Source organism: Dama dama, chromosome X (genome assembly GCF_033118175.1).
Source record: "Dama dama isolate Ldn47 chromosome X, ASM3311817v1, whole genome shotgun sequence".
Taxonomy (NCBI): Eukaryota; Metazoa; Chordata; class Mammalia; order Artiodactyla; family Cervidae; genus Dama; species Dama dama.
Window position 1 is genome coordinate 24277607 of NC_083714.1, and position 12598 is coordinate 24290204.

The 12598-nt window shown below is 35.7% G+C and overlaps 1 protein-coding gene across 4 annotated transcripts in view; it reads right to left on the reverse strand.

Moving 5' to 3' along the window:
- Positions 1-453: 453 nt before the first annotated feature.
- The window catches only part of CUL4B (cullin 4B), a 44011-nt gene continuing 31866 nt past the window's right edge, over positions 454-12598 (reverse strand). For 2 of the 4 annotated variants that reach the window (XM_061137275.1, XM_061137277.1), the window contains exons 11-21: positions 12408-12526; positions 11611-11803; positions 10528-10632; positions 9927-10037; positions 9379-9464; positions 8158-8265; positions 7120-7233; positions 6278-6383; positions 5137-5309; positions 2921-3073; positions 454-999 (exon numbers count right to left, since the gene is read on the reverse strand). In XM_061137275.1, the coding sequence (XP_060993258.1) occupies positions 904-999; positions 2921-3073; positions 5137-5309; positions 6278-6383; positions 7120-7233; positions 8158-8265; positions 9379-9464; positions 9927-10037; positions 10528-10632; positions 11611-11803; positions 12408-12526 (1364 nt within the window). In that variant the 3' untranslated portion in view covers positions 454-903. Of the gene's footprint in view, positions 1000-2920; positions 3074-5136; positions 5310-6277; positions 6384-7119; positions 7234-8157; positions 8266-9372; positions 9465-9926; positions 10038-10527; positions 10633-11610; positions 11804-12407; positions 12527-12598 lie in introns of all 4 variants that reach the window. The other 2 variants (XM_061137274.1, XM_061137276.1) reach the window with 1 other exon arrangement.

Below are 12598 nucleotides of genomic sequence, written 5' to 3' on the forward strand. Positions count from 1 at the left end.
AAACAATGTTGAAGTCTAAAGGAAGTTGAAAACTAGTTTGTGAATTTTTGCTTTTGTAAAAAGTTACAAATGTGGGTTTGGTCTCTTTTGCAATGCTCATATTAGATTCATTTTTAATATGAAGAAATCATTGGGTTTTTCTCTCCTACCATGTTCTTCTAGCACAACTGATCAGCAATTTTCTATTTCAGCTATTTTTATAAGTACCTGTTAATCAGCACAGTAAACTCAGGGCTGAACCATACACACACATCTCATAAATGGAACATTTTAGGATGTGTGTATATAAGACAATATGTAAGCAACTGTCCCTCTACTTGAAAACTTGTTTCCAAATAAAAATTTTAAAAACATCCCTTTCAGTGTAACAGAACATTACTTAGTAAAATATCAAGAGCTATGACAACGTATTTTTCTCTTCAAGGGAAATCACAAAACAGGTGAACAATCAAGTCCAGGGTGGTTTTTCTATTTGATAAATACATCCAGAACTCTGTACAGTAAATAAAGTTTGCATGCAGTTTAAGTATCTTTAAATGACATTTTAAGCAAATAAACCTTTTGCTTCATAATTAAATGGTGTATAAGAACCCCTTCCTCCTTCTTTAATAGCCATAAGGACCTCTTCCCCAGTTCCAAATAGGAATCATGAAAACCGGGTACTTTCTTAAAAGAGTTTTCTGCACATCATACTAAATAACATGCAAAGAGTTCGACAACATTCTTCTTAAAGGTAAGTATTACTCTTTAAATGGGCATGTTAACCACTGAAAAGTCACTCAACTATTCCCATTACACTGCTTCATTTGGTCATTGGTAGTATAAAAGAATTCAAACAACAACAGGTTAGTTTATCCACTGGCTATTGTATATGACAGCAAATGCTTCAAGGCCAACAACATTTTATGCAATGTAATTGTACTGATTTGGATTTTCTTTGTCTCTCTCCATGTAGTCCCGGTCAATTAAGGATTCTATTCTCTTCTTAAGATCAGCAGGCTGTAAGAGAAGGCAAATTTTCAGTGCATAGTTCATAACCCACTGGCTCAAACCCCTTTATCAATATTCAATTTAAAAAAAACAGCTTAGGCTCACTGAATGTATTTAATTTCCTTAATTTTTTTTTCTTTTTCAAATCTCCTTAAAGAGGAAAGCATGATGAAAATAAATCAGGTTAAAAATGTTTTTCTACTATACACATACTGTCATATCTTGTCCTATTGTTATATAGTACATTCTCTATTTTAAAGAGGTCTGCTAAGAACCAGCTCTTCTCTGCACAAATACAAAAGACCATCATAACTTCACACGAAGAACATGTTATAGTTTAAGGAAACAGAATACTATTTAGTTTTGCCAAGACAGTTTGAGAAGATAACTAGATCCTAAATTTGGAAAAAAGCTGGTTCTCAAAGTCAGGTTTTGTTGCTGTTGTTGTTGTTGAGTAGCCAAGTTGTGTTCAATTCTTTGAGGCCCCATGGACTGTAGCACACCAGGCTCCTCTGTCCTCCACTATCTCCCAGAGTTTACTCAAATTCAAAGTCAGGTTGCATTTTTACAAATTACAGATATACTATGGAAATCACTATTTACACGACTACTACAACAACTGGCTTGGTAAGTGAAGTATCATCTCATAATTTAAATCTCTGTATTCCAGGTTTAATGTGAGATTTAACTGTTACTTGCCCAAAATGATTTGAATTTTTAAATTCTACTTGTTGAAAAATCGTTAAGAAAGCTTATAGCTTGTTCTCAATTGCATTCTTAGCTGTTGGGCAACGAAAGTCCACTGTCTTTTGTATCTAGCCTTAAAGAGAATATAATCTTGCTTGCTAATAGCTTTTCAGGTTGTGTAAAATGTGTACTTGATCAAGAAAGTTAAAGAGCGAAAGTAGTTTGATCGGGCAGTCAAAATTTCAGTGAAGTTTGAATTCCAAGGTTTGAAAATCAAAATGACTTGCTCTTAATTATGGTGAAAGACCAAGAATATCAGCATATTTATTATAGTGGTCCTAATAACTTCCTTAGCTATCCAGTATCAGTGAGCTCTGGCTGGAGGTGAAATGATTGTTAAGGCATAGGATAAGGGTGAGAGTGTGGTCATGAGGAGACAGTATCAACAGCTAACAAGCATTTATGTGTCAGGCCCAATGCTAAGTTTTTAAAAATATCATCTCATTTAAGCTTCACCAAAATCCTATGAGGTAAGTACTATTATCATCTCCATTTTACAAAAGAGGAAAACAAGCTCAAAAGGTGAAACAGTCAAGAGTCTATCCAAAGTCTAAAAAGTATTTATCATCACAAGAGTTTAGGAATCTTCTATAACATGAGATACAGTCCAGTACACCACCACATTGTCTAAGGTGCTTCATTACTGGGAATTTATATTGAAACATATCCATGTGATGACTAATTTTAGTTTGCCAGAACTATGACTAAACTTTACAAAAAGATGCCTAATGATGACTTTATAGTTTTATTAAATTGGAATATAATTGCCTGTATGGTTTTTAATGGACCTTTACACAAGCTAACTAAACAGAAGACTTAATTAAAATAACCAAATCTGTCAAATAGCAAGGTATTCTTAGGAGAAAAAAAATTTAAAAAATAACAAATAAGCTAAAAAAAAAACTAAAGTGAATAAACTTGGAAATTTCAATTTTCAGGTATAAGAACTTTTATAAATTGTTTTCCCCCTTTGTCACAGCTGCCCACATATGCCAATAAAGGGTTTTTTAAAAAATCATATATATAAGCATGAGAAATGAAAACTTTTGTCCCTCTAAATGGTCTTGAGGTTTTATTCTATGTTTGTAAGATTTGTGTCTAAAAAATCTAATTTATATATACATATAAAACAATATAATTTTTATATATAAGCAGCTCAGTAATAAAATACAGAAGTACCTACCTTGACTGGAAATTTCAACTGGTTGTACACTTCTGAAACAAGGAGATTGTGGCTAAGTGTCTTTCTCATCTTCATAATTCGAACAATTGCAGCATCAATTTGATATTGTCTATCTTGAAATACTCTTTCTGTGGTACTAGCTTGTTCTTCAACCTAATAAAAAAAGTTTTAAACTTAGGAACTGTACCTGAAGTGAAACCTGATTACTTATACAAACTGTATGTTTTAGGGCCATGACACAATTAATGCTTTAAATATGCTGAATTATCAAAAGAAACCTCATAAATACAATGACCAAAAAAACCCTACAAACATAATTCCTGATCGTCCTAGTGGCCTGTATCAATGAAGTAATACCAATATTAGTTAACAGAAAAATGCCATCTTGGTTTTTCTAGAGAGACAGCTGATGAAGAATGTATCATTTCCTTTTATTCTGTTCTCAAAATCTTAATGTGTCACAAGCAGTTGCTGACCAGATTTCTGTGTGACATTAGCTTATCTGTAAAAGTGACTGACACTGACATCTGACTCAAACAAAATATGGTACCACCCAGCTAAGCTAATTAGAGTCAAACTTTTTTTTTGAGAGTCAAACTTTAAAATTTATTTTTATTTTGTAATACACAAGTCAGAAATACACAGTTTAAAAAGCCAGTTAACCAATTTTAATGTTACAGCTAGCATGTTCCTCTTTAGTACTTAAATTAGAGGAGTAGCTTGGACTTCTTTTTATTTTTTGCCACACCGTGCAGTTTGTAGGATCTAAATTCCCCGACCAGGGATCGAATCCATGCTCCTTGAAGTGGAAGCACAGAGTCTTAACCACTGGACTGTCAGGGAAGTCCCTAGTTTGGAGATTTTGTAGTCAGCTTCTTTCTGATACAGTATACATGTTTTAAAATGACACAGTAATTTAAGGGAATATCACACCTTTGGTGTGAATGTTAACAAAAGAGGAACTTGTCTGCAACACTGACCTCTGTGCTATGCTAAATCACTTCAGTCGTGTCCGACTCTTTGCAACCCTATGGACTACAGCCTGCTAGGCTCCTCTGTCCATGGGATTCTCCAGGCAAGAACACTGGAGTGGGTTGCCACACCCTCCTCCAGGGGATCTTCCTGACCCAGTGAGTAAACCTGTGTCTCTCATGTCTCCTGCATCGGCAGGTGGGTTCTTTATCACTAGCGCCACCTGGGAAGCTTAACATGGACCTCTGAAAGTGAAAGTGAAGGTCGCTCAGTCGTGTCCGACTCTTTGTGATCCCATGGACTGTACAGTCCATGGAATTCTCCAGGCCAGAATACTGGAGTGGGTAGCCTTTCCCTTCTCCAGCAGATCTTCCCGACCCAGGAATTGAACCAGGATATTCTGCACTGCAGGCCGATTCTTTACCAACTGAGCTATGAGGGAAGCCCACATTGACCTCTACCCCATATTAAAACTTTTTCTCAAGTACTACATTAAACCTTGTTGAGATTGAAACCAACTGGTTTCAGGAAATGCTGCAGTTGCTGGTTTCCTTAATAAAAGTCTCTAACAAACTCAAATGACAGAAACGAAATAGTCACTGCTGATCAAAAAAGTACTAACTAAATCATTCCAATTTTTCACCAAGGAAGCTGGCAGAGAAAGAAAAAGAAAATATAATCTTTAGTGCTGGCGAGGGCACAGTGAGACAGGCACTCATGCTATTAGTGTAAATTAGTCCAGTCTTTCTGGAACACAAAATAGCATAATGTATTAAGACTCTTAAAACGTTCACACTCTTTAACCCAAAAGATCTACTTCCATGATAAATTTATAAGGAAAGATCAGAAAGATTAAGATTTAGGTACAGAGATGCACCTTGCTGTTTTATTTATAATACTAAGAAGTTATAAATTTAACTGCCCAACAATAGACATTGGCTGAATAAATTATTAGAGCTGCGTAAAAGAATATTGTGTGGCCATCTCCCATTTTACAAAGATGTTTAATAGCATGGAAAAATAAAGACCTAAAACACACAAAAAAGCAGTATATAAAACTATGTTGAGTATTAGGCCCTACAAAATCAAATACTGAAATACACTGAGCTAGATACAGGCCCAGATAATATTAATGCTGGTGGTGGTATTCTAGGCTAAAATCTTCTTTATAAAATCTTTATTACTATGAACACATATAATTCTAGTACATCAGGATGCGGAGAATGCAAAAAAAAAAAAAGTACCGTTTCTTTCATCTGAATTTGATTGATCTTTATCCTGAAAAGTTTGTGCTTGAAATCATCATTACAAATGAACTTGTCACCATCTTCAATATCTTTACCCTTTGGATTTTTCGCCAGAACTCTGGCTTTGCCACAGGCCAATGACTGCAATGTTCTCCTTAACTCTCCATCCTCTGAAGAAGAAAGAGTGGTTTAGCTATCTGTTACTAGCACATCAACATGGTCAGCTACATTCAACCTCAGTCTAGCTTCTACCCTACCCATCTATTACAATTGTTTCATTTTTCCTCAAGGTTCATGAACAACATCCTCTTTGTCCCACCCAATCACTTTTTTCCTGGTCATCCTCTAAAGGCTTCAATTATCATTCCATGTGGATAACCATCACACCTTCAGAAATGACATCCCACTTTTCCCCAGCCCCACATTTAAAGGCTACCTCCACCTGGCTCTTTTATGCTCATCAATTTCAGTATGTCCAATATTTTAGTCACCATCTTCCCTTTAAAACTGTATCTTCTTTCCAACTGTCAGTCATGAAGCTACCAACCTACTCTGGTGAGAAATCCTGGAATCATCTTTTAACTCTTTCCTCTCCTTCATCCTCCATGTATCTAGTAGTTGCTTCCTTAGAGATGCCTTGTCTCTCTTCTCATTGGTCTCATTGTAGTCTAAGCTCTTTATCACTTTATGCCTGAATTACCCCCAGGAGCTTCTGGCCTGGAATCTCTTCAACTTCCAAGCTGCCCTACTATCTACTGATTCTAGGCACGCTGCCCAAATGACTCCTGCCCAAGGTGTGCTCATTCCTTTCTCCATACCTTTTCTCATGGTATTTCATCTTGCAATGTAACTAAAATTTGAAGGCCCAGCTCAAACCCTACCTCCTTCATGAAGGCGTTCCCCATTGTGCCAGTCCACACTGGTCTCTTGCTTGAATGAACTAACACACTCCGTCAGCACCACAGACTGGTACTCACTGGTTGTAAAACTATTTTAAGTGTCATTTCCCCCTTTCCCCATGGGTCTAAGTCCTGAGGAGAGGGATTATTTTCTTAGAGTCCCCCAGACCACTTAACCAAGTGAGGTGCACATAGTGGACACTGAATAATGCTTGCTAATCAACTGATTCAACACAAACCTATTCCAGTAGCCTGCTTGATCTCTTCTAAACTGAACTCCTCTCCCTCATTAAACATTAGCAGCACCAGTGTTTGAAAAAGAGAGACCTGGAGTTCTTTTTTACCCTGTTGGAGAAACAACAGTGTTTAGCCATCATTTTTTAAAAAAAGCACATGAAAATTAATCAAGTAACTAATCTCTTACTGGAAAAGCATTTTTCAATTAGTGGATTTAAAACCACAGATTAACATTATCCAGAAAAGTCAGTATGTTAAATGGAGGTTTTAGGTGTGATCCTACCTAAAATAGGAGGAAGGATTGAGTGACCTTTCTACAAGTCTTTTTTAAGCCTTATAATTAAAACAGAACAACAAAGTAATGAAAATTAATAACTCAGCTTTATGTGTCATTACAGATATTTATTAGGAGCAGTAAGAAACCACTATTTCAATGCATTTTCAGTATGTCTGATTCAGATTAGTCATGAAAAGCTGTAGGAATTTTTTGAAATTAGATATGAGAACTGTTCCCCTTAACACCCACTCTCTTCTCTAGCTCCCAGCAACAAAAAAAGAAGTTTCCTGTCAAAAGTGGCAGCTTGAATTTTGCATCCACAGGTGAGGAAAGGATGTGGGAGAAAAGAGTTACTGGTTTTGTTTTGTAGTAGAGCCCAATCAAGTGTGGAAAAGACCACATTCATATACACAGAGCTGTGACAAGCTATCACTATGTCATGCACATATATAAGACAAAGTTATAAAACACCTTAAAAAAAAACACCTTAAAAACTTTTAAGTTAAGAGGGATGATCTCAGTATAAAAGATGAAGATGAAAACTAAGTTGGGGGAATATCCACTTACCTCTTTAAACTCTGCCTTTAGCACGCAGTGTCCTAAAGTTGATTGCCATTGAAGTTTCCTGCCGCTATGTTTGCCAAGGTAAAATGTCTTGAAAATCTCCTGAAGTTTTACCATCTACAATAAATAATGCTTTATTTAAGCTCTGTATCCAGTATCACATTCACTACTTTTTTATATTTACATGTGTAAAATTCTGTGGAAGTTTTATATACCCAATAGGGCCACTGATCACTTTGATGTAAGGTTAATAACCACCAAATTTAATAGTATTAATCAGATTTACCCTCTCTGATCTGTCTGCAACATTTTATCATCCTCTCTTTTTAAAACAATATTTATTTATAAACTTAGTTGCAGTATATGGGATATAGTCCCTGACCAGGGATCAAACCCGGGCCCACTGCATTGGGAGCTGGTGGTCTTAGCCACTGGACCACTAGGGAAGTTCCATCCCCTCTTCTGAAACATTCATCTCCAGTGTTTTTTGTGCCTCTGCATCATGCTGGTTCCTTTATCTCACTAGTGCTTCTTCGTTAGTTTCCTTCATAGGGACCTCTTCCTACCACCTACCAATTGTGAGCCTTTTTCAAAGTTCTGCCTTAGGTCTGTTCTTTTTGTTTCCACATTTTCTCTCTTAATGAGGAAGATCTGTTCCCTGGGCAGATCATCTTCATGAAGGACTCAGTATCTATCTCTCTAGCCTTAACCCCTTTCCTAAGCTTCAGTCTTGGGTTAAGACATTTCCCCAGGAGTTAGGATGGATTTACCCAAGTATCCATCACTCAGCAATCCCACCCTCCGGCCCAGGTAATATACCATCACGAATTTTTGAGAGCTGGGCAGTGATGGGTACTAATACAATCTGGGGAACTGAAAGAAGAGTCAAGGAAATTAGCCCCAAACTCAGGAATTGGCATCTTAAGCTATGCTCTAATCATACAAGTATAGAAGTAATATAAATAAAAGAACAAAACATTAAAAACAGTTGACATTTGGTATGGGTGTGTTTACATGAACTTTTAAAACAGTAACTCTTACCTCTGGTGGTAAATGAACTTCCATAGGCACATATGTTGGCCAGTAACCCATTGTCAGGATATTCACAGTTAATTCAATATTCCCAGGTACATTCTGGTTCTGCATATACTACAATAAGATCAACACATACACTGAGATCTTAAAAAATTAAAATGCATACGTTTCATGCCATAAAAATGACCCATTATAAGAAGCTCCTCACTACAAAACTACATGTGAATACTGACCATCTTTAAAATAAAAGGCAAAACTATTAAGAGAACTATAAATGAAGCCTATATTAAAAGCTCCAGAAAAGTACACCAGGTAACATTTTGCTACAATGTACACACGGATCAGGTGACTCCTTCAGAGGCATTAACAACTTAAATAATTTCTCACATATGACTGGGCTGTTACAGGATTTCTTCTCCATTCTTTTCCCCATACCACCTGCAGTATCCATTTTTGGAGAACCCTACATGGCTTGGAAAACCCGGCAGCAACCCCCCATTCCTCACCCCACCAGCAAGCCCAAGTGTCTGGTTTTTCACTTGTTCCACTGTGTGTTTGCAGGGAGTGACCTGAAATGGGGAAGGAAGAAGAAGGGGAGAGGGCAAAGCAGGTAAATCCTATTCTGTAGCTACTACTACAGGACCCATGATCCTACTAATCCTGATCTTTCTCTTGAGTCTTCCACTCTCATCTCCCACCATAGCAACATAGTGATAAAGAAATCACTGTTAAAACCCTAGGAGAGGAAAATCTATCTTGCTATCACTATTACCTATAATCTTACATGTTTCAAAACTAGCTTCTACCAACATCTGCAAAATATATAGATCTAGCGTTTCATTCCCAAGGTCCCCAAACGCCTTATACAACCACTCTATCACCTCTTCCATCTCTATCACTAGCTCTGAATATGCAACTCACCACCAGTGGTTAGATGCTAGAAGCCCTGTTTTCACTAGCTACAGCCTTTCCTGTCCTGACTTCTTCTGCTCAATACATTTCATGTCTATTTTTGTGTTATTTTGGGAGTATATTGAGAATAAATTTTGATGTAGGTCAAATATACTTACTTTTCATTGGTTATTATTTTCCTCTACTGTGACTATCATCTAAGTTGCTATGAAGTATTTATAACAGATACAAGTTTCTACTTATCCTCTTCAGTACAAACCAAAATAAGAAGATAACATTTAAGTTGGAGGAATTAAGAGTTTAACTCACTTTTACCTGTTTGAACTGAATCATGATGTCTTTAGAAAGTTCCATGTCTTTAAACATTCCTTCAAGTTTGCTGGTGAAAGCAGCTCCACATTCTAGTAAAGATGTTCGTACATTTACAATATTTTAAAGTGGTTAAAAACAAAGAATTTAGAATTGAAAACATGAAATGTAAAACTTACTTTAGGATGAAATATGGTCTGTAACTATTCATAAGAATAAAAAGAGCCTTACCCCAAAGTGTATGCCCCACTAAGTCAGTCAAATCTTAATCCTGTAGTAACTTTATCTACTTTTTAGGCACAAGATAAATGGGAAATTTTATACAAATGATAAAAACAAGAACAATATTTTATTTTTTTAAAAAATTATGACAACTCTGCACATGTAAGTAGGTTGGAAACCTCATGAGCTTACTCAATTTACATTTTTAATCATATGAACTTACAATGACTGACAAAAGAGTAGAATGTACAATGACTGAAAGAGTAGAAATTAAGCTAATATTTTCTGTCAGAAATTAAAGAAGAAAAGGATCAGAAGAATGACAAACATACCATGTTTAAGTTTGGACAGCATTGATTTTTCAGCATCGACAGATGCACTTTTCCCAACTAAAAGGCGCTTGGCTAAATCTTTCTTATAGAAGGCCTCAAAAACATCCTTACCTATATAAATAATAAAACACAACTCTTACATTCCAATATAAGGTTTTGACACAATTGACTCAAAGTGCTTAATAAATCAAACCATTAACCCAAGTCATTTAAATGTACACATTTTATCCAAGTTTGCTAAATGCAAGAAACATTAGAGGTAGATTTTTGTGCCAGACATTTCAAGACTTCTTTGCTGTACAGAATTAAGACTGAATTAACTTTTCTTTAGAAAAACTTTAGTTGACTAGTAGTTTTAGCATCAATACTCCTGAGATTAAAATAAGCAGCAAAATTCAAGACTCTTAACAGTGGAAAAGTCAGAGCACAAGGCAATTAAGCAACGTTCCTCAAGTACCCCAATAATTTAAAAGCAAGGAATTTAATAGAATTTTAAATATTTAGCCCCCAAGTAAATATACCTTACAGGTTGATTTTACTCGCCAGTTTCTCTGTTGAGTGCTTTGTTTTAAGAGAACAATATTAAAACAAAAATACATACCATATATAAATCTAAATATAATCATAATCTTATCCAACATTTTTTCAAGTTCTTCATCGGTAGCTTCTTTGTTGCCTGCACGAAGCTTTGAATCCACATACTTCGCTAAAATGGGGGGAAAGTTTGTTGTTCAGTGATCATCAGTACCCATGAGATACTGGTCACTATAAATATCAAACAGGAGTATGATATACTGAGTATATCAATGTTTTACATGTACACATGCATTTTAAAAAAGTTTCCAAAGTCAGGGAGATCATCAAGCGACTTGTTCCGTGTCACAGAGTTAAAAAAATACAAGAGCTTCAGCTCAAACCCAAGTCTTCTGGCTCCAGACCTAATGTACTTTCTACCATACTAATGGGATAAAGAAACTCTGGTGGGGGGATGGTGGTGGAGGTGTTTACAGCCTTGTGCAGGAGGTCAAAGTCACTGAAAGACATGGCATATCTTCTGGAATGTTCATTTTACACTGATGGTAGGCAATCTGAAATACTACTTTTCTATTAAAACAAATCAGATACATTACAGAGTAGGAGGCAAAAACTGCAAAAATTGAAAGGGTAAACAGTAAACCAACAAAATTTCATCCTTTAAGTGAAGGGTCTTCTCAGGCACCTCCTCCTCTGACCCAGGTGGGGAAAACTGAGAAGAACTGCAGTACACCACACTCTTTACTCTAAATAGGCCCAGATTCCTAGGTTTATTTTCATCCTGAACATTCTTTCTCATTGGCAACTGTAATTTTGTGCTAGCCTTTCCTGTGTGTGGGCCTCAAGAAAAAGTACCCTGTCCCACCTCTAAATTGCTGTAGGCTTGTAAAACAGCTATCAAGCTTTTTATACATAAAAAGTAAACAGGGTCCAATGTACTGTCTTACAAAGAAAGACCATGTTTGATAATGTGGGCTTTGAGATATTCTTTAGCATGAAGGACTACTCCTTGCATCCAGCTTCTTAGAAACCACCACCAAAGTAACTAGAAATAAATTAGACTGTTATTGAAAGACATGGCACAAAGATGTTAATATACAAAACCTTATAAAAGAAGAACATTAAATGGGAAAAGGGACTGGAAAAATACCTATAAGTTCAGCAGGCTTGTTTGGTCTTTTGTTAATGAATGTTTCAAATGCTTCTTTCATAGCATTGATAAATTTTTCATTCTTCAGGAAACAGATATCAATTATATGGTCAACCTTATCTTTAAAATCCAGCAATTCTTGAACCATGGTTTTATCCTTTTCAGGATTAATTACAATAGTGCTACCAAATGCCTAAAAAAACAAAAATGACTTTTTACTAGAATTTAATTATCTGCAATGAAGACAACCCCCCAAATCATATTTTAAGTATATACACATACCCACATACTTTAAAATTTCAGAAAACTAAATAAAATAAAGCAGGTTCTGAAATCAAGAAAAGAAAAGATAAAGTGATAAAACATCCAGACTGATACCACTCATCTATAATCACAAGGTAAGGAACAGCCACTGGGTATAAAGTATCATAATGGGATCTTATTGTAGAAGTTTCTAGGATTTTTTCCCCTACTTTTAAAGTCAGCTTGAATTTTTAAAAAATGGCAACCTGCCTTCAGTGTAAGACCAAAGGAAAGAAATTTGGATCCAAAAAAAGTCCTATTCCTTTTTCCACATTCACTACAATTATTGGAGCTAGAAATCACATCACACATCACGAAGATAACTGTTTTATTGTTAATTTGCCACATGGCTATTATTCTCAGACTGACTGCTCTCAAAACTCCCATTACTTGAAAAAAAAGGGATCTAACAAAAAAGAAAACACTTATTCATATGTACTCTAGGTATACAGATTATAAGCCATGAGAGGAAAAAAAATGGTTAATGTTAATACCTTAATGTACTCAATCCACTGTTGTAAGAGAACCTGAACGCCACCTCGAACTCTACTGAAGAGCTGATACAGGAGAGATAAATCTTGAATTCGGTTTTCATCAAGGAGGTTATTTAAACCTGATTTTTGAAACATTTGGTATTTAAAAAAAAAAGTGAACAAAAATGTCAGGTATTTAAATAAAAAAGAAG